Consider the following 22635-nt stretch of genomic DNA (forward strand, 5'->3'; position numbering starts at 1 on the left):
TGATAAACATTGTTTGAAAAAAAAATGCATGATGTACTGGTAAATGTTACAACATGTATGAAACTTGAAAACATTATGCTAAGTAAAAGAAGCCAGTTACAAAAGACCACATATTGTATGAATTCAGTTTTGTGAATATCTAGAATAGGCAAATCCATAGAGACAGAAAGTAAATTTGTGGTTTCCTGGGCCCTCTCAGAGTTGTAGTGGCTGCTAATATTTACCAGGTTTCTAATATTGCATTTCTCACATTTGGTGGATTCCTGAGGATTCCTATCAGAGTCATAGTCATAATGTGCTTGATTTATTATTCTATGGCTTTAATTACTTATTCCCAATTCTTCAGAGGTCCAGTCAATCTTGGACCAAGTTTTATGTCAGTAGAACCATCACCATTTATTCAGGTCACCTATTATATTAATCACTGAAGAATATCAATATGCATAAAATTTGGCTCTTAAGTTCAGGGAAGGCCTTAGGGAAAATAGAATAAAAAGGCCAAAAGAGTATCTCTTCAATCCATTTAGCTCTGTAAATCATTTAATTATTCTGTTTTACAGAATCTTCCCTTTTAAAATATTTCAATTTTTGGCCTCTCAGAGTTAGTGATAAAAGGAGTACCATGAACCCTGACTCTACTTGGGTCTTCTAAGGTGATTAAAGTGGTGAAGAAGCTCACACTTAGGCCACTGTAACTCTGGCATAAATAATGTTGAAAAAATAACAAAAGAAACCATTTATTTACCAGTTACTATGTGTTAAGTACTCTGCCAAGTGTTTAATTTGCACCAGTGAGATTCCATCAATAGGAGCAAATCCTTGGTATTCTGTGAAGGAATTGAGTTTAGGTCCTCATCACAATACATTGTTCACATGCTATTGTGATGAGTACAAAATGTGAACCTGAGTTACCTTCATTCAGAACAATATACTAGAGATACTTAAGCACAAAATAATTATTTTTGAATAAGTAGGCATGTGATGTAGTTACATCTACTTATTTCTATTTATTTCAAAAGTGAGAGAATTAATATATTGTTATCTAGTAAAGCTGAGAAAATTGTATTGATAAAAAGCATTTATAAAGTACAGAAAAAGCATTATCTGGAATAATAGTAATCTGCTATTCAAAACCATTTGACACAATAACTTGAGGATCTTTGCATTAATTAAGGTAAACAATAAGTAGAACTCCAATCATTCACATTCTCTAAAATAACTTTATAAGCAGTACACACAGTATTTGAATAATATAGTATTTGATGTTTAAATGAATAGAATTAAACTGAAATTGGTTTAAAGATTAAGCTGTCAGTCCACTTGAGTAAAAGAGAAGCCCTGTTTCTCAGGAGGAAAATTATAAAATTAGCCTGAAAAGGCATTCTGGGTTGACACTTTTGGTGGTGTGAGAATAACAAAGAGTAACTTGAAATGCAACAAAATCCTGATTTGGGGATCTTCTCTAGATAGGAAGTGTTCTAAGGATTATATAAACATGACATGTACATTTTAAGAATATATGTTATAAATACATATAATGTTTATATAAATGCAAATATAAAATAAGAATGTATGAAAAATAATGCATGGATACTCCTTGGATGAAAACACCTATTTACCTTGTGTCTACAATCCCCAGATATCCCAGGAACCCTTATACTTCTCATTTAAGTAATCACTCGCTAAGTGTGTTACTCTAGTAAATGAGAACTATTGTTTGAGTTTGTTTTTTGAAGGTTTTGGTGAAAGCTTCAACTACATTAACAAATATTTGGGAAATAGGTTGATATTGTCTTAATGGAAAAAAGTAGGTTTGGGGGAAGGTTTTAAAGAAATCTATTTTTAGAATGCTAATTTTAAAGTGATTTGGAGTAGATTCTCAAAGCCAGAAAGGACCAGAGAGGGAGATTTCTAGTTCAGATAACATAATTGAAGATGAGATAACAGACAAGGGATGGGAGAATCTGCCTAGAAAAATAAATGAGAAGTTAAGCTAATTTAGTAGACAATTTTGGGGAAAAGACATGAAAGAAGATCTTAGGAAAATTTTCCTAAAATATAAAAGCATGCTTAAGTTAAGATACTTAGATAACTTAAAACTGCTTGCATTATGTTATTTTGTTAATGGAAATGGTATTTCTGTCATTTATGAAAACTAATAACTGCACACTTAAAAACTAGGAAACAATATCCCTATCCATTTAAAAATGTTCCCTTAGAAAAGTTTTAGTGGATTTTTGAACACATTTGTTAAATATATTTTAATTTTTTTTGATGTTTATTTAATTTTGAGAGAAGACAGAACTCAAGTGGGGGAGGGGCAGAGAGAGAGGGTGAGGCGCAGAATCTGAAGCAGTCTCCATGCTCTGAGCTGTCAGCACAGAGCCCAATGTGAGGCTCAAACTCAAGATCTGTGAGATCATGACCTGAGCTGAAGTCAGACGCTTAACCAACTGAGCCACACAGTCGCCCCAAAACAAAAGCTATTTTAAGTATTATGTCATCTTTAAATATCTTTTTGTGTGGCATGCTGAATATTTTTTAGCATAACATTCAGAATTTGCTTTACGTATACAGATATATGATCAGAATTTTGGAGATCACTTTTATAGAGGAGGAGGCATGTAAACAAGTAAATTTCAGTAAAATATGAAGAGTGCTATCCCAAAGGGATGCCTGGTAATACAAGGAATAAATTGCCTGGAGGAGTCAGTGGAGACTACTGACATGTCCTAAAGCTGTGTCTCATTAAGTATAGATAGGAATTTCTTAGGTGGTTATATCAGATTCTTTAATAAACCAAAGAAAATATAACATTTCTCAAATGGTTTTATATTGGTGAGGTCTACTTAATTCAGTGATTCATGTTTCCATCAATAAATGTAGAGAAAAGAAAAAATATCTATTGTAATAGATGAGTATGAGACTCTAGGTAGATGTCCGAATGGTGGCTCTATTACTGTCCCATTTTTCTCTTTTGGGGGTTCTCTAGTCTTGGGCAAGAGAAAAATATTGCTTAAAATCTCTGTAATGATGGTTTTCATTCTGGTCACGGTAAAGAAAATGTTATATATTCATAAATACCTGTAATATCTGTAAAACAGTTTTCTTAAGATGATCATACCTCTTTCATAGCACTAACCATGATATGTTGATGTGCCATATTAATTTGTTCATACCTCTGAGATCTTTGACATCAAGGCCATTTGTCTTACATTTTTTTTCATTCTCACATTTTCCTGGCCCATACTAGGCATTGTTATGTTTCTTAAACTGAATGATTAAAATTGAGTCTTCATGGCAATTTATTTAAACCTAATTCACATCAGGTTTACTTTCAAAGCTGTTTTGAAGATTCTTGTAAAGGATGTGTAGACTTATGACTAATAAAATACAATAAAATATAAATTGAAAACAGCAGGAGGATGCAAAGATGCTAACTAGGAAAGTAATTTTATATGTACTGTATTGTTCCATTGAAACCACCACAAGACTTTGTGTCTTACAACAATGATTTATTATTTCTCACAAATCTGTGGGTTTGCTGGGCTTAGCTGAGTGTATCTTTTTCTGGTCTTACTTGGGGGTCATTCATGTGGCTGAAATAATTGGTCGACTCAACTGAGGCTCACTTAGGTGTCTCACTCAGATGGCCTCACTCGGGTGTCTGGGCCCTTGGTGCTTTCTATTCTGCTAAGCTTTCTCTCTACATGTTTTCTCTTCATTCCATTATTTAGACTGGACTTCCTTTCATGGTAAGAGAAGTTTACCAAAAGAGTGAAGGTAGAGGATTTGAGGCCTTTTGAGACCTAACCTTCAGAACTCATATACCATAATTTCTGCCCTGATCAGAGGTACAAGTCTGGCCCAGATGCAGAATTGGTGAAAATAGACTCTACCTCTTGACAGGAGGATTTATAAAGAATATGTGGTTATATTTAACCTACCACAGTATAGAATATGCATAGTTGTTGAGTATAAAATTTATTTCTGAGCTGGCTGAAAATTGAGGAAAAAATGAGACATTAAGGTTCTGGCTATCTAAATAAAGAACAAATACCAGAAAGTTCAATTTGTAAAATTCTTTTATTTTTTAATAATACATACAGATTTTAAAGAATTTGAAAATTCAAAAGAAAATAAAAAGGAATTAAAATGTACTTCACATCTATCCAGAAATAACCATTATTAAAGTTGTAAAACATTTCATCTATCAATGCCTATGTTATAGATAGAAGAATGGATAGATGTTTAACTGAAAGTGAAAGAAACAGCTATTCAAAACCAGGATAGTACTCTCAAGCTAATACAGAGGCATTTTATTTCGTTTAAATAGAAAAAAAAGTGAATGTCAGAGCATAAGAGATACTACATGCTAAACAGAGATCTTTCTCTAACGTTTAAAAATAAGGAAAATTATTAATAAGTTACAGTCCTATTTTTTACCCTTTTTAAATTTTTTTTAACTTTTTTAATGTTTATTTTGAGAGAGAGACAGAGAGTGAGCAGGGGAGGGACAGAGAAGGGGGGAGACACAGAATCCAAAGTAGGCTCCAGGCTCTGAGCTGCCAGCACAGAGCCCAACGCAGGGCTTGAACCCACAAACTGTCAGATTGTGACCTGGGCCCAAAGTTGGACGCTTAACCGACTGAGCCACCCAGGCACCCCTACTCTCTTCTTAAACCTTAGACACAGTTGGTTGAACCACTGCTCAGAAAGATCAGGATATTAGCACTATTATATTACCTATCCTCTTCATACCTCCAAGTGTCTGGTTATTATATAGTTATAAAAACAAAATCTTGATCGAACAATATCCAACCTTCACACCAAACTTATTTCACAAACCATTGCAGATATGTGGAAAGAAAGATAAAGTTATTCCAGACTATCAGATCTGAACAGACTTAAACAGAGAAAAATGGAAAAATCAAAAAACCAGAGTCCATTTATAATGTTTATTGGAATGCTCTGTTTTTCCCTCTGAGATTTTATCAAATATCCAACATTAGGCTTTTTTATAAGCTCTTAATTTCTGATATTTCCTGTGTTTCATTTTTTCTTCATTTATTTTAAAAATTTGATGCTTCCTTTATTTTTATACTGCATAAAATAAATACAGAAATAGCAATGTGTTTTGATCAATAGTAAATATGTTCCATGAACTGTGCTTCAGAATTTCGTGTTGATTGCTGAGCTAAATGTGTGTTTCTTCACTGGTATATAAAGTATTTGAGTATGTGGATGTTTTGAGTGGGCAGGTAAGTTCTTCTGCATGTGACAATGCTATTGTTTTCTTTCAGGAAACCCTGATAGATTGGTGTGATGAAAAGGAACTTAATTTGATATTAACAACTGGAGGAACAGGGTTTGCACCACGAGATGTCACTCCAGAGGTGAGATAGTCTGTACCTTTCTTTTTTCAAGGAGTAGGCTATTCATTTTATTTTTCATCTTTTTTTACTATGTTTTATATTACTTTTATAATGTTGCTAGGCAGAACAGAAGACTTGTGGTTCTAAGAATGTAAAAACTGTTCTGTGGAAGCATTGTTATATAAAAAATGTTTTTTGACTACTTTTCTTTGGACTTATACTAGACATGATATAAAATGAGGAAGATTGAACTGGTCCAGAAAGTAATTTTGCATTTGTTCAGTGGACTGTGATATAAGCTGAACTTCAGACATATTGCCAAAGGAGGTGATAGCAGAACTCTGATTCTTAGCATGGCATCTGGTCTAATGTGTTTTATTAATGTAATTCAAAATGTATCTGATATCTCTGTTCTTCAGATACCCTTGTCATTGGTCTCAAAGCACAGGAAATTGTGATAGAATACATATACCAAATTTATAGTACTTTTGAAGAGAAAGGGTTCCATATTCCATAATTTTAATATGAATTTAAATGCAGAATTTAATAAGCCAAAGCAGAATTAATATCTAGGCTTTATGCCACAAGAATCACCTTACACCTTTGCATAAATAGAAAAATTAAGGGAGAAAATGAAGAGTAGGCAGTGCTCAGTGATACAGGAGAAAGAGTCTTTTTTCTTTTTAAGGAAGCCATAAACCTCAGAGTCATATGCAAACTTATATCACCACTTGTGATATTGTTTTCTTTACCTCCCAAAAAAATGTTTGCTGACTGAATTTCAACTTAATATTAAGTACGTCCTTCTATTTTCAAACCAGAACACAATTTTATCTACTGTTTACTTAACAGCAAGATACTTTTACTCTGCATCTATTAAATATTTACTGTCCTTCTTACTCTACTGTAGTGGTTTTCAAACTTTAGCCTGCACCACAGTCAAGCTGAGGATTTATCAAAACAGATTATTGGACCCACCCACAGAGTTTCTGATTTAGTAAATCTGCAGTGGGTCCCAAGAATTTGTATTTCTAACAAGGTGATGCAGATGTTGCTGGTCTACAGACCATACTTTCAGACTTTGAAAACCACTGTTCTAGGATATGAAAATGGACATTTTTTTAAACAAAGTGTAAAATATTTACTGTTCTATGTAAAAATCATGACAGAATTTTTTGGATATTATTCTAATTTTAGACTTATAAATATAAAATGGTTTGCTTTTAAAGCAATCAGAATAGAGTTATATTGGGAAGTTGTTAATTTCAAGTGCTCAGAAAAGAAATCATTCTTACATAATTAGTTTAGCTTCTGAATCTTATGGGGAAATGGTCCTTTGGCCAATTTTTACATTTCTTTTAAACTGTGAGACCAACTTAAAAAGTACAATTGAAGGGAAACCATCTCCTATAGAGGTGTGTCTGTGTTTTGTTTGTAAGAAAATTGCATACATATGTGAAGACCTTGATTTTTGGAGTTTGTTGTGTTAAGTATTTGAAGTAAATGGCCTTGGGTTTATATGTCCCTGTTATTTGTGTGATGGTTTGAGATTTTCATACTATTTATTTTTATTACAGAAAAAACAGAAAAAAGTTACTATAGAATTTATATCAGATAACAGCATTGTTTTTAATTGGGAGGGAATGCTTTGCACACAAAGTTAAGTATTTTGTTTTCTGTGGAGTGTCAAGTTAATACCAAAATGCTAGGTTGAAAATGTAAACCTTTGAATTTTGGCTCTGCTACTAACAGGGTGACCATAGACTAATTACTGAACTACTCTGTGCCTCAGTTTCCTATAAAGTGAGGTAAACGAAAGTACCTACCTACTGGGAGATGTGAGGATCCAGTGAGAACTATTTCTGGCATTTTAGTAAGTGCTGTATATGCAAGGATTAACTTATAAGGGTTAATTTTTTAATTATTATTATTAGTTGCTACCTAAACACTAAGTGGACAAATTTGGTAGTATTTTTTTGTATGTAACTACCAAAAGGACGAAAACAGTGTTATGGTAGATTTAAAGTGTATCGATGAAATCTTTATAATCTTGTTAAATTATTTTTTGAATTTTGATATAGTAAGCTTCATATTTTATCTTTCTCATCTTCATGTGAAATAGAGGTTTAAAATTCTACCATTTTAATATCTGTCTATCCCATCCATTTTTTTTAGTGCCATTAATTGACAAGAGTCTCTTTCCCTGACCTTGTATGTCTCATTATATCTGAAATTAAGAAACCTTTATCCCTAAATGAAGTCTTTTTTTTTTAACATTTATTTATTTTTGAGACAGAGGGAGAGAGAGCATGAACAGGGGAGGGTCAGAGAAAGAGGGAGACACAGAATCTGAAACAGGCTCCAGGCTCTGAGCTGTCAGCACAGAGCCCGACGCAAGGCTCGAACCCAGGGACCGCGAGATCATGACCTGAGCCGAAGTCGGACGCTTAACCGACTGAGCCACCCAGGCGCCCCTTAAATGAAGTCTTTTAGTTAACTGAAAATCTTAGAGATGTTTTTTAAATATATTTTTAATATTTATTTATTTTGAGAGAGAGAGAGAGCGCGCATGTGCACACACATGCATGCGTGACCAGGAGAGGCGCTGAGAGAGAGGGAGAGAGACTCATAGCTGACAGCTGTCAGCACAGAACCCACATCAGGTCTCAATCTCACAAACCGTCAGACCATGACCTGAGCTAAAATCAAGAGTCAGTTTCTTAACGAAGTGAGTCATCCAGGTGCCCCTTAGAGGTGCTCTTAAATTCTTATATGTGCCTATAACAACTACCTGTGTAGAACTGTATTAGGGTGGTTTTTTTTTAATGAGTTAAAAATATACATAAATAAGTCTTTTTAATATCTTTTTTTTGAGAGTAGGTAACTTAGCTGATTGTAAATATCTTGATTCTTAATAGGTTCACTTTACTACATATCTTTTTTACATATACGTATGGTATGATTATCTACAGCAAAGTCCTTAGAACTGTTATGCCTTTGAAAAATAAACAAACATGAAAGCAATGTAAGGCCAACCAGAAATAATTCTACTGATTTCCCATTTTCTCTACACACTTTAATACTTGCCATTCTTCTGATATCTAAAATACAACACAGGGATATCTTCTAGGAATCCATAAATATAATTTGAGTTCTGTCATAATACAGTTATTTGTCTTTAACATGTCTTAGATAGTTGTGCCTGAAAAATGAAGTAACTATTTCTAGACTACATTTAACTATGTACAGTTTACAGTTGCAAAACTTTTTAAATAGTGAGAAGTTATAGAAAACACAAATATTAATTATTAAGGTAAAATAATAAAACTTCTCTATTAAGGTACTAATGTTTTATAGTCGGTAATTGACAATTGGCTTAATCTACAAACACAAAGGACAAGTGTTTGTGGAATATGTGTGTTAGGGAAAAAACTGGATTCCTCCAAAACTGGATAAATGAAATAAAGCAATCTAAACTTAGTGTCAGTGGGTATGAACCCAAGAGAACATGAAGTTTATAGACTTGGGTTTCTTTCCAAGTATATTAAAAGAAAAGTGGAATAGCAAGTTCAGTAAAGGATGTCCTGTTTCCTTTGTTCATATATAGAAATAAGAATTGATTTTCCTAAATTATGAGATTGTTTCTATTTTTAGGCCCTGTGGCTTAGAATATGATTCATCTGATATTTACATGCCGGCTGACCTGCTCCCTGCCTCTAATAAATATGAGATACTATCAAAGCTTATATATAATAGCATAATAATCTACTCCCTTCAACTTTTTAGACTTTTATTTTGATATGAAAATCTTCATTTTTTAAGAATAATTTTTATTTTCTCTGATCTGACAAAGGTTGGATAATCTGTTGGCATTGGTGAATGCTAGTAATTATAAAATTCCATAGAACTTAAGAATTCAGGGTTGCCTGGGTGACTCAGTCAGTTAAAGCGTCAACCCTTGGTTTTGGCTCAGGTCATGATCTCACGGTTTGTGAGTTTCAGCCCCACATTAGACTCTGCGCTGGTAGCATGGAACCTGCTTGGGATTCTCTCCCTCACCCCCTCCCTCTCGCTCTCCTTCTCTCTCTGCCACTCCCCCACTTGTGAGCATGAGTACATGCTCTTCCCCCACTCACTAAATAAATAAACATTTTTTAAAAGAACATAAGAATTCATTGCTGTGTAAAGTATTATCTCATCATGTCCCATTATCAGTTGAAAACAACTTATGTCCAAAATAGAAATTGTTATTTATTTTTATTTTTTTTATTATTATTTTTTTGAAATTGTTATTTAAAGAATCTTATTATTCGTAAAAAGTATAATTAAGGACATATTACTGAGGTCAAGCCCTTTTTTACACATAAATTCTAGAAGAGAATAAAAGATCGAGAAGCACTAAAAAATGTGTATGTATAATTAACAAGCAATTTTTGATGACATGTTATGGTAAATTAGAAAATGTTAAATTATTTAATATAATTTAAGTATATATAAATATATACATTTAAACAGAAGCCCAGCATACATCTTAGTTCTCATTCATTCATCACTTTTTATTTTTAATCCTTAATATGTATGCATTGCCATACTTGCTGGGTGCTGGAGTTAAAAAATGAATAAGGCATGGTCCTTATTCTTAAGAATTCTAAATATGTTACAGGAGTCAGCAAATGAGGCATATAGGCCAAATCCAGCCTGCCTTTTTGTTTTGGTTTGATTTGGTTTGGTTTTTGTATGTGGCTTGTAAGCTAAGAATGGATTTTGTATTTTTAAATGGCTGAAAAAATCAAAAGGAGAATAGTATTTTGTGGCACATGAAAATTATTTGAAGTTTAAGTTTCAGTGTCCTTTATAAATGAAGTTTTTTTGGAACACAGCTACGCTCATTCCTTTGTGTATTGCTTGTGGCTACAGCAACAGAGTTAAAATTTGCAACCAAAACCTTATAGCCTGCAAAGCCTGAAATATTTACCATCTGACATTTTGCAGAAAAAGTTTGTTGACCCCTGGTCTATTGGATGACAATGTCTTCTTTACTCACATATTTTAGGAACTTTGTTAAAAATTGATTTTTATCTTTTTCTCTTTAGTAATCTGAAATGATACTGGGTTTCATTTCTTAAATGTTTAATTTTAGAAGGAGCAAAGAAAAATGCTTTTCTGCCATAATGAAGTATATTGCCACATTGTCTCAATATACAGTATAACATAAGTAAAAGATCCCTTATTCTAAAAGTATATAAAATTTTGAACTTCTAAACTGATCAAAGTAATGGATTTATTATACATTAAATAAAATCTCACTCTTAAAAATTTTTCGAACTGTTGTTCTTAGCAGTACCTTCTAACAAGTGTCCTGATATAATTGGGCATGATGAAATAATCAAGCAAAAGGAGAAATAGCAAAAATTTCAGGAAACTATAAATTTTGATATAAGGGATATTCATTTAAAAGGATTCTTATGGTTCATTATGGAATTGAAGAAGCATCTGACAAAATGACCAATGCTGAAGGGAACAGAATACTGAAAATTTGGTACAAAGGATGTTTTTCTAGGAAAAGGTTATGAATTCTAGAAGGCATATTCTGTTTATAGTCTATAGTATTTATATTTTTTTGGAACAAATTACTATCTAATCCTTTCTACAAATATTTTCCATTTAAGTTATTGGAAATTTTTTCACAAAAATCTCAAATCAAAGAAAATTTTTTTTATTTTATAAAATTTGTTTTATAATCAATTTGTCAGAATTCATGTATTTCATCATTTTAGGTGTGAGTGTATTGTAAGCCAGGTATCATTTTATGCAGTCATTAGCCATTTTTCTTTCTTGATTATAATGCTTCAGAAATAACAATACTCTGTAAGTAAAATGAAGGAGACATCCTTGACCTGAGTTACTGACTATATACATTAATGATTCTCAATTTGTGACTTGTGAAAATCAGTGAGAACTGACATTTAACAGCTTCACCTAAAACTTAACATCAGACATTTTGACAGAAAAATTCCTGTATTATACCAAAAAATATCATATCTAATAATTTCTGTTTTCGAAAGAAAATTTAATCACTAACACAGGTTGATTAAATTATATCGTTTTCAAGTATATATGATACTCTTCAGGAAACATGGATTCTTTCCCTGGAAAAATATCATATACTGATATTCTAAAACTCTATGAATATTAGGGTTTATTTTGTAGTGCTATGATTGTTTTTTACTAAAATAAAATACCTGTCGTATGTGCTAAAGGTAAATATAACTGTATTGAACTAGGATTTTTTTGAACTAAAATTGTTCTGTATCAATAGGGTAACTGAACAATATGAAATTGATAAAGCAGAATATCAGAAACCCTTGCACTTGAAACATTTCAAACTAGATTGAATAAAATATATCACTCTTCTGTGGTCAGATATGGCTGTAATTTATGCCATTTTAATCTCTTCCTTTAATTTTTATGAAATAGCCCAGGACATAAGAAATATGTTTCCATGTCTTTGTCTTAACATGTTGGGATACACTAACACCATAGAGTCAGATAGACCTGAATTTAAATCCCAACTCTACCACTGTGAAATTAAGGCAAATTAACATGTTCAAACTTCACTTTTTTCATTTACTAAATTAGCTAATGCCTACCTCTCAAGGTTGTTGTTTCTAGTGGTTGAGATAATAAAGGTAGCCAATAATAATAACTAACATTTATATATAGCACTTACTATGTGTTAGCAGCTGTTTTAAGCATATGTTAATTAATTTAGTCTTCAAAATAACCATACGAGGTATGTGGTTTACATCTATTTTATAGGTGGAGAAACTGAGACACAGATCAATTAATTGACTTGTCCAGGGTTATCCAAACTAGTGACAATAATGCATGTAAAATGATCTAGTATAAAACCTGGCACCTTTGTAGATGTTTGGTAAATGTTTATTTTTTTTCTTACCTTTTTCTTCCTCATTTAATTAATATTATCTATTACTTCCAATTAGATTTGACACCCCCAAATATTTCTCCTACTAACCCTTGTACCTCAGGTATCTATTGTTAGCTACTAACATATCTCATGGATAGTCTAAAAAATAAAGATATCAGTCAACATTTCCCCACTACTACTTTCAGGCATGAGACAAAGGAATAAGATTAAGAATTTTTATAGTGTAAATGATATGAGGAATGTGGAGTATTAGTGCAGTTGCGTTAAGTACCTCTTTATATCCTACCTGAACCTGTTTATTTTGTTTAGGTCCCTAATTCCTCTGTAGTTTAAACTTCTTGGAATTTGGCTTGGAAAAGCTGAGATATATGAGATTCAGGGTAGCTTTTTCATAATAGCTCACTTTATTCTGGGGTTTATAATTATTTTGCAGTATCCATTAAAAAGCAGTATATGTCTCAGAGCATAGGCACATTTAGGAGCTACCAGTTTGCTAAAAATTAAAGCGTTTATAGTTTTTCTTAGTTTAACAAGTATTATTTTAACAAGTAATAGTTTAACAAGTATTTATCAAGCACCTTGAGCTTCACTGAGTGAGTGCTAATGTACATGTACTCCCCAAATAGTCACCTGACAAATCAAGACACTATAAATCTAGTATCAGAAATGTTCAGCCAGAAGATTTCTTTAAAGAGGACGATTAAGAGAAAGCTAATTAATCAGTAAAAATTTTGTACAAGTAGAATTTAAGCTAAAATTGAAGGAGAGAAATAGGATTCAGATTAGGAAAGAAGAGGACATTACTAATGGGAGTAAAGAAGAAAGGGAAATGTGCGATCAAACTACAGAGAAAGATAAAATTAAGAAAATCTTCCTGGCTAGAGAAGAGGATTCATTTTACATAGAAGGATGGATAAACTAGACTTATGTTATTTTAATCTCTTTCTTAGAACATCTAGAGTAGCACCATCTGTAGAGATTAAAAACAGCAACTGTCCTTATGCCAAGATTCCTTAGAAGCCAGAATTCATAAGTCTACTATGAAGCAGTACACACAGTAAAATCATGACATCAAGGCTCTCTAAAAGTAGACCCTTTTGAGATGTCATTTATTCAAATACAGATCAACACATTCCTCAGTAGGACTAACTTCATTCTTTTTGAAGATTTTTGTTAATGTTTTTGTTTAGTTGTAAGTCCTAATTTAATTCACAGACCTAGTGACTATACGCACCATTATTTATAGATAAAATTGAAACTGCTGTGAAGCACCAAGTTCCAGTTTTTTTATTTATTGTTTGGAAACCATTTCAGTCAATGTTTACCTTACAATCAACACAATCAAGGAATATTTTCTTATCATGGATTTCATCAGTAATTTGTCTCAAGTTAGCTTAGTGTTGTATATAAAACTACAAACTATATAAAAAATAGGTAAATCATGGTATCTCAGAGTTTGAGGAGAATTCAAAGGCCATTGTGTTCAAAGTCCTAGTACCCTTTCCATCATTCCCAACCTTTGTCTGAACATCTCAATCACTACTTCTTCCATCTGGGAGTTTGTTGGTTTTGCAATTCTAATTGTTTGAAAGTCCAAACATGTCACACTGAAACCTGGCACCTTATAATTTCCTAATCAATGTTTCCAATTCTTTTCTGCAATGTACTAAAGAAGGTAAATTCCTTTTTACATGATAATTCTAATATTTGAAGGTAAATGTTACATTTTCCTCTTAAGTCCACATTCTTTTGTAGATTTTCTTTGCATTCATTTGTTTCCATTAGATACAAACTTTCCCAAGACATTCAACCTCTATTTCACTTAGACATTATAAAGAAAAACTCCTTGGTATAATTGTACTAGGGGAAAGGTAAAGGTACAAAATTCAATCATTTAGATAAGGTAATTAAGGCAATAAGTGACATTGAATTTAAAGCTATTATGTTGAAAGTCTCCTAGTCCACATAAAATCAATACAGAGGGAAAAACACATTGCTCCTCAAGGTCAGAATTTTAGAATTTTGAGCATAAAACAAAAACAAAAATTTCATATACGAAGAACCCATATATAAAATGCTGTCTTCATTCCCTTGAGTATATTTCTTAATTGCATGCCTACTCTGTATCAGAATATGTACCCAGCTTTTGGGGGCCCTTATGAAGCAGAGAGATGCTATCAATAAAACATACAAATAAATACAAATATATTTATTATGGAAAATTCTGTATCTAATTAGAGCTCTTACTAGAAAAGCAGTGTTGCCCACATAACCATTTGTGAGGCAGCATAACATAGTAGTTAAGAGCACAGACTACTTGAGTTTGAATCCTAGATCTACCTTTTACTAGTATATGACCTTATACAACTTACTTACTTTCCTATAGAAAGAATAAAACTACTTCCTTATAGGATAGTTATATTATGTGAATTAACATAAGTAAAACACGAAAAAATATTTATTTGCTACATAAATATTTGCTGTTATCACCTACAATATAAAGAGCTGTAGCTTAAAAATAAGTAGATGATGGTTGATTAAATATTGAAAGAATTTTTCTCCAGGGAAAAAAATTAAGCAAGACAGGACGTAAAATATACACTGATGTAACTGTGGGAAAGGAAAGAAATAGAGATGACATGCTAAATGTTGATTTTTACCTTGAATTTATCAGAGTGATAAAATCTTGAAATCATCTTTCTAACTTACCATTACAAGGCTACTGTCATAAAATGGCAGATGCTGGCATACCAGAATACTTTAGTTTTACAAAATATATACTAAGACCATGACAAAAAAAAATCATTCAATATTTTACAAATATAAAATGCCCAAAGCATATTTATCTAGAGATATAGTTACAGGAAAGAAGTTTTTAGGATATCCCTTTCTTCATTGTCTGGTCAAGAATATAGATTCATCTCTCTGTGTTAGACCTCCATTTAGACTTAATGTTGCTTTTCACGCAAAATGTAATAAAATGACAACAAATGAATTTACACCTGTGAAGTCCTCTGAGCTTCTTGGAAACATACCATTGACATACCAACATATTGCCTACCATAAAAAGAAACTGTTAGGGAGTCAGAAAGTGGACTCAGATAACAAATAAACTATTTGGAATGACTCTAATAATTTTACCAGTATTGTTTTCTTGTATTAGAACTTGGAAAGAACATGGCTGCTGTTAAAGAGTAGAGGACAAACGCCCAGTGGAAGGAGTAATCATTTCAGATAAGCATTAATGGTTGACACATAAGTGAGAATTTAGGGGAAGAATCCAAATTCCTTTAAAAAATGCTGAGAAGAAAGAAGCAGTAACGCTATTGAAAGTTTGGGTTTTGAAAATGAACTGTTGTCAGTTTCACAAAGATAACAATCCAAAAGAAGCAGTTGATTGTGCAGCAACGACCAACTGATATAAGAGGACATAAATTATACTTCTTTATGAAGATTAAAGGTAGCATAGTAGTGGTGGATGTCATTGGTATAATTTAAGTGTTTCCCCCTCACCTTTTTCACCCCTTTCCGTAAGTTTGGTTGCAGCATATACTATAATATACTTGCATGTCATAATCCTTAGGGTGAAACTTTATGTAAGGAAAGATGAGTCAGGTGATTAGGAGGTGATTTTGAATAGAGTTTTGCAAATTTTTAAAATACTTTTCGACAAAATGTAGACATTTGAACCAATGAGAAAATAACTATTAGTTTTGAATATTGTATAAATCCAATGGAGTCTTATTATAATGTGTTTCTCGCTTGTAATGATTTAAGACTACAGTTATTTAGGAGACCCCATTATAACGAGGTCAGTTCAGTATGACCCCCATTGATGAGGTTCAAAAGAGATTCACATCATGACAATTTCCCACTATAGTTAATCAGGGTATGTTAAACAGGGTATTAGTTAATTATGTGATACTTTGATATGAGCTCTATTTGTGGGCCCTATTTACTTTCTTGTTCCCTTCCTTTTCGCCATTTTTAAGTCTTACTTATACTATGCTCTATCCCTTAAGATGAGGCTGCTTTATTGTGGGATAGATAGATGAATGACTATTAATAGTCATTAATGTTATTTAATAACATTTAGAAGAATGAGAAGGTTACTTTTATATATGTGAAAGCAAATCCTAGTATAAATGTGTCTTCCCTCCTAGGTGTATCTTGGGCAACAGCAGCAACAGTATTTAACAACAAATGCTCTAGTTTAGTGTTGCTCAAAATTTAGTTATTACTCTTTGCCTTCTAAGTATAAAATACCTTTGGACAGGGGTCAGCAAATGTATTCTTTAGAGGTCCAGACAATAAATACTTTAGGCTTTGTGGGTTCTTTGTTCTCTGTCATAACTACTCAACTCTGCCAGCCCTGTAGCACAAAAGCCATCATAAGACAGTATAAATGAATGTACCTCATTGTGCCCCAGTAAAAATTTATTTATGGATACTGAAATTGGATTTCATATAATTTTCTCATGTCATGATATAAATATTATTATTCTAATTTTTTTTCAATTATTTAAAAATTCAAAGATGACTCTTAGATTGCAGGCAATGCAAAAAACAGGCAGCTAGCAGGATTTGTCCCATTGGCTATGTTTTGCCAACCCCTAAAGTGTGCTAGAATCTCCTCTGTTAATCAAAGGTTCATAGTATCTGAGCTTTCAGAAGAATGCTCTGAGAATTTAAGACAGAGAACAGAGACGCCCCACAAGAAATTAACACTTTGTAGATTCAATTATATCTTGAGTGTCTGCTGTATATGTGCCAGACATTGTTCAAGATGCTGGGGATACAGCAGTAAACAAGGAAGTCATAAGTTTCTGCCTTTACGAAATTTGCATTTTAGTGGGTGACACAAATATAAGTAAACAAGTAAGATGTGTAATATTAGAGATGATATTAAGTACTGTGGATAAAAATAAACCAAGAAAGGTGAATAGGTAGCACAGCACAGGCAGGGAAGAGAGCTGTAATTTTAAAAAGGCCGTCAAGGAAGGCCTTATTGGTAAGGTGACATTTGAGCAAAGACATAAATGAGCAGAGACACTACATGATTGGACTTATATTTTAATAGGGAAATAATTTAGGAGACTATTGAAATAATCCAGGTGAAAAATGATAGTGACTTAGACCAATAATAGAGGTGAAGGTAGTGAGAAATACATTACTGATATATTTTGAAGATAGAGATAATAGATAAAATAAGAGAAAGAGAGAAGTCAAGTATAATATCCAAGATTTTGACTTGGGCATTTGGAAAGATGGAGTTGCCATTTACTGAAATGGAGAAGGCTGTGGGAAGGGTAGATTTGATGAGGAACGTCAGTTTTAATTTGGTCATGGAAATGAACTATCCAAGTGGAGATGTTAAGTTGGCAGAGAAGTCTAGACTGGAGATACTATTTTTTTAAAGTCATCAGCATCTTGAGGGACTTAAAATCTGTGACAGTTGATGAGATCACCAATGTATTTACTGGTATTACTATTTATTTATTGGTATTACTGCCCTTGATTTTTTTCCTCATCCACTTTCAAAGAGGTAGGTAGTTTCTAGTAACCTATCCCCTCTTCCTATTCACAACTAGCAGGGATCCCATTGAATCAGAAAGTTGACCTACACAGAAAGTATCATTAGTTGGCCATCCTCAAATTTTGCCATGGTATAAACATGGGAGTGAGTTTTCCCAAGTACCTCCTTGCTGGAAACTGTTTGCACTGGAGGTAAGTGTGAAAGGGGAGGTTGTGGGAAATGATGGGGTGAGGGCTTCCTAAACCTTTCCCAAACCTCAGAAATTGCTTGATTTTGAGGAATGGAGAAGGTTCAGGCTGGTTCTTATTTCCCTGAACCAGTTCATACAGCCCTAAATTTGACCTGCTTTCCTCAAACTGGGAGTCAGAAATCCCTTTTCTCTTCTGTTTTTCTGCTGCAGAAATTCCCAACATTCCCATTTTGTGGGCTCCAGAAAGGGGTAAGCGAAGACTTCAATCCCAGCCAATCATTTCCAGATTAATAATTTTTAGTGTTTTGGTTTTTTTTTTTATCATCATAAAGAATGCTTGGACCCATTTTTCCCATCCATTTAATTTCCTTGTGGATTGTTATGTATCTATGTTCTAGGATCATTCTGTATCCCTGGGCAATAGAGTTCAGATTCATCTGCTATTTCCATTTGTGTGCTGTTCTCTTGTGGATTCTCATATGCAGTTTATTGATGAGTGTTTCCTAGATGGAAGAAACCCAATTCAGGAGACTGGCTTTACTCTCAATTTCATCTTTTCCTGAATGGTGTTTTTGTTCCCTGCTGAGAGCTTTTCCTACCCTACACAACTGCTTCTGATGATCTGTCATTGCTTCTCTGCTGTTCTGTCTTATTGCTTTGACTGCCTTTGATTTTCGCCTCTACTTTTTGCCCCACTTTTATGCATCTGCTGAATGATTTGCATTCTTCACTTAATGGTACTTTGTCTATCAGGAAATGGCCTGATACTGCCATATCCATCTGCTATTTTAGCATTTTAGACTACCCAGCATTGTCTATCTGCTCTCCTACCATTCTCCGATATCATGGCCTTCCAAGTGCTACGCTATCTGCCTGCTTGATCTTGTCCTGCCCAATTTATGCCTGTGATATTATAAGTAGGTTCAGATTGTTTAGCACTTCTGCTAACTATCTCCACTTGTCTTGTGCCACTAAGTTGGACTGCTGACTGAGGTTGCTTGACTACTGTCTCCTTTACCTATTTGCTGCCATGGCTGCTTCACTAATTAACTAAAGACATTGCATTCATCTCCTATGTAATCAGACTTGCAACTTGCTGATCGGCTCATATTACTTCCTTTATACTTTTCTGCATCTGGTAAATCACTGGCGTTGTTCCTCTGTTGTCTTGTAACCCTGATCAGATTTTATTTCCAAAAAAAGTGTTGCCTACGTATTGTCCAAACATATCTTAGAAATAGGAAAATGCTTCACTATTTAACAGTCCAATCCAGTTTACTCCTAAACTGACTTTTAAACTCACTATCACCATCCTTTCTGCCTTTTTATACAACTCCACATTCTTTCCCTTATTTAACAATAGATTTTTTTTCAAATAATTTATCATCTTTGCCTCAGTTGACTTTGATATCATATATTGTATACTTTTGTTTCTTGTATATAGGATCTTTCAGTGATTTTCCATATATTAAATTTATTTCATAATTTATTTTCCATGATTTTTCTGGGGCTTCATGAGGATGAGTTACTCCTATTAATTTTTCCTTTTTAGTAAGATACAAGAATTTTTTGAAACTTAAAAGTGTCATCTCTAAAAATAATAAATTTAGTTATGATTCTTTGTAGTTAAAGTAGCTTTCCACTGCTCCATTTTTTCCTCTGAGAATATCATTTTTCAGCCACCCCATAATTTATGTAATATCACTTCTTTAGAGATTCTTTTGATGAATTTATCTTTCCCTCCTTTTAAACTATATTTTCTTGTGTGTGGATAAACTTTAAATTGAATTTCCCCATTATTTGCTAAGTACTTGGCATCTAAGAAGAACTTGAAATACAAAATTATCTGCACTGTGAAGCTTGATGTCTTATTTACTCATATTTAAATGAAAAACAAGACCAAACAAGAAGTGGAGAAGAATTTTGGTGAAATTTGCAAACAATTCAAGAGTCTGAGGAGATTAGAAGTGGGGTGTATATGTATGTATGCAAGTGTGTGTGTGTGTGTGTGTGTGTGTGTGTGTACACACGCGCATGTGGTGTGTATGTAGATTTTAAGTGTTCTTTATATGTATCCACAACATCATTGTGCTTGAAGTGTGAAATATTCTGAGTCTCCATATTAAATTTTATTTCATTTTTATGAAAAAGAAATGGAAAGGAAAAGGCAAAAGCTAAAAAGAGAGTGATAAATTTAGAGAATATAGAAAAAGGGTATGGACACTTGTTTTTTTCTTTTACTTTAACAACAGATAAAACTAGTATCAAGAAAAAGGCTGCTGTAAGAAAGTCAAGAAAATCATTTCAATAGCTTTTTATTTTTTTTATTTTAGCAAAATACGCATCACATGACATTTACTGTTTTTACCATTTTTAAGTGTACAGTTCAGTGGCATTAATACATTTTGTATAGCCATTACCACTATCTGTTTCCAGAATTTTTCATCATCCAAAACAGAAACTCTCTATACCCATTAAACAGTAACTCCCCATTCCTTACTCCCCCTGTTTTAATATCTGTCTCTGAATTTGTCTATTCTAGGTGCCTCATATAAGTAGAATCATACTATTTTTGTCCTTCTGTGTTTGACTTATTTCACTAAACATCGTATTTTCAAGGTTCATCCATGTGGTAGCATATACCCATTCATTCCTTTTTAAGACTAATAATATCCCATGTATGTATATACTGCAATGTGTTTATCCATTCATCTGTTGACAGACAACACTTGAGTTGTTTCTTGGCTATTATGCATATTACTGCTATGAACATTGGTGTGCAATGTCTGTTTTTCTTTCCATTCTTTGGGTATTTACCTAGAGGTGAACTCCCTAGCTTTTAATATTCTTGTCTAAGAGGAAATTAAAGACCTCAGGGGAACTATATAAGTAACATGAAAGATGGATAAGTCCAAGATACTGCATTAGGAGCAAAAAATTATAAACTTTTAGAAGGACACAGAATGCCAAGTGAGATTTAGAAGACCTTACGTTCTAAGAATGAAAGGGAGAATGAAATTGGACAGATGTTGGATGTTTGAAGGACAAAAAAAATCATTCTGAACAATGTTGAAAAAAAAAATAAACCATCTTGGGGCACCTGGGTGGCTCAGTCAGTTAAGCCAACACTTCTGCTCAGGTCATGATCTCGCAGTTAGTGGGTTCAAGCCCTGCTTCAGGCTCTGTGCTGACTGGAGCCTGGAGAGCCTGCTTCCAATTCTGTGTCTCCTCTCTCTGCCCCTCCCCCACTCTCACCCTTTCTCTGTCTCTTTCAAAAATAAACATCAAAAAAAATATACCAATTTTAGGACAGATGATGGCATGTCTTTGAAATGGAATAATGCAGACTTGTAAAGAAGTAGGTATTTAAATGAAGATAACTGGATTTGAGATGAGAGAGCTAGGTTAAGTTTAGAGGAACCAGCAATAGGATTAGGAATTCATTTTGAATTCAGTGGTACTCAGTTCTGGACACACAGTTTTCTACCTATAGAGATTTTACTAAAAAGATTGCTAGGCCCAACCCCACCAAAGATTCTGACTCATTAGGCTGGAGATAATGGTTTAGGCACTATGTATATGCATGTGTGTGTGTTTAATCCACTGGTAAAACACAGTGTGAGTTAAATTGAACTCTGTACCATAGTGTCCTAGACCTTACAGGAGTTACAAAAGTTGGGAAGAATTGGTCCTTGTCTTCAAGGAGTTTAAAACTGGAGTAGTTTAGTAAGCAAAAAAATTGATTTTGGAAGGAAGACTTTCAATCCATTATGTGATAATGTTTTCACTTTGTTAACTCAACAATTTTTTGGTGATTTTACATACTTTGTCTTGCTTTTCTCAACCAGGGTTTCTCATCTAAACTATCAAACACAGAAAATGATTTGTGTGACTTCTCAATCCTCCCAAGGGTGGTACATTAATTAGTTCTATTCTATAAGCATAGGAGAAAAGTTAATTCATTACTTCCAATAATTCTCTCAGAACCTATTTTAAACAGGCTTGTTCTATGCTATGTAGTCTGTTAGAAGTACATAACACAAAGATAAGGCCCAAGAGAGGGAAAGAGACATTTAACAAAACAATGAATTTCTAACATCATTTCAAAATTTTGTTATTTTCTTCTAGTTCTTCAGGGAAAACGCTCAAAATCAGAGTAATTGTATATAAGGAAATTCTAAGCATCTGTGATTCAGGAATAAGAGTATGTTCTATAATTAATGCCTCATCACAACTGGAGGACTCTGGTAATAGTTTAAATGCCAATAAGAATCTCTTTAATTAAAAACCTGAAGCATTCAGTGGCAGATTATTGATTCATTGGTAACTGTTAATAAACAGCATTATCTAAACCCAATGTTACTAATTTTGTAGTGGAAGAATAGAAAGTGGTTAGAGAAAAATTGATAACTAATGTTCAGGAGGTTGTTCTTGAATGTTATTGCAAGCACAATGAGGTATTCTCCAGCTGTATATCAATATTGAAAATGTTTGGGAATTTAATTTATACTCACTGTCAACTAAACCTCACTTGAATTCCTGGTGTCAGAATTTCAGTCCTATTCATTAGTTTTTATTATGAATT

At 33.1% G+C, this 22635-nt stretch overlaps 1 protein-coding gene across 3 annotated transcripts in view; it reads left to right on the forward strand.

Annotated features, from left to right (window-relative positions):
- The window catches only part of GPHN (gephyrin), a 632007-nt gene that overhangs the window by 306695 nt on the left and 302677 nt on the right, over positions 1–22635 (forward strand). For all 3 annotated transcript variants that reach the window (XM_042989931.1, XM_042989933.1, XM_042989932.1), the window contains exon 4: positions 5304–5396. In XM_042989931.1, coding sequence (XP_042845865.1) covers positions 5304–5396 — 93 coding nt within the window. The remainder of the gene's footprint in view (positions 1–5303; positions 5397–22635) is intronic.

Source organism: Panthera tigris, chromosome B3, assembly GCF_018350195.1.
Source record: "Panthera tigris isolate Pti1 chromosome B3, P.tigris_Pti1_mat1.1, whole genome shotgun sequence".
NCBI lineage: Eukaryota > Metazoa > Chordata > Mammalia > Carnivora > Felidae > Panthera > Panthera tigris.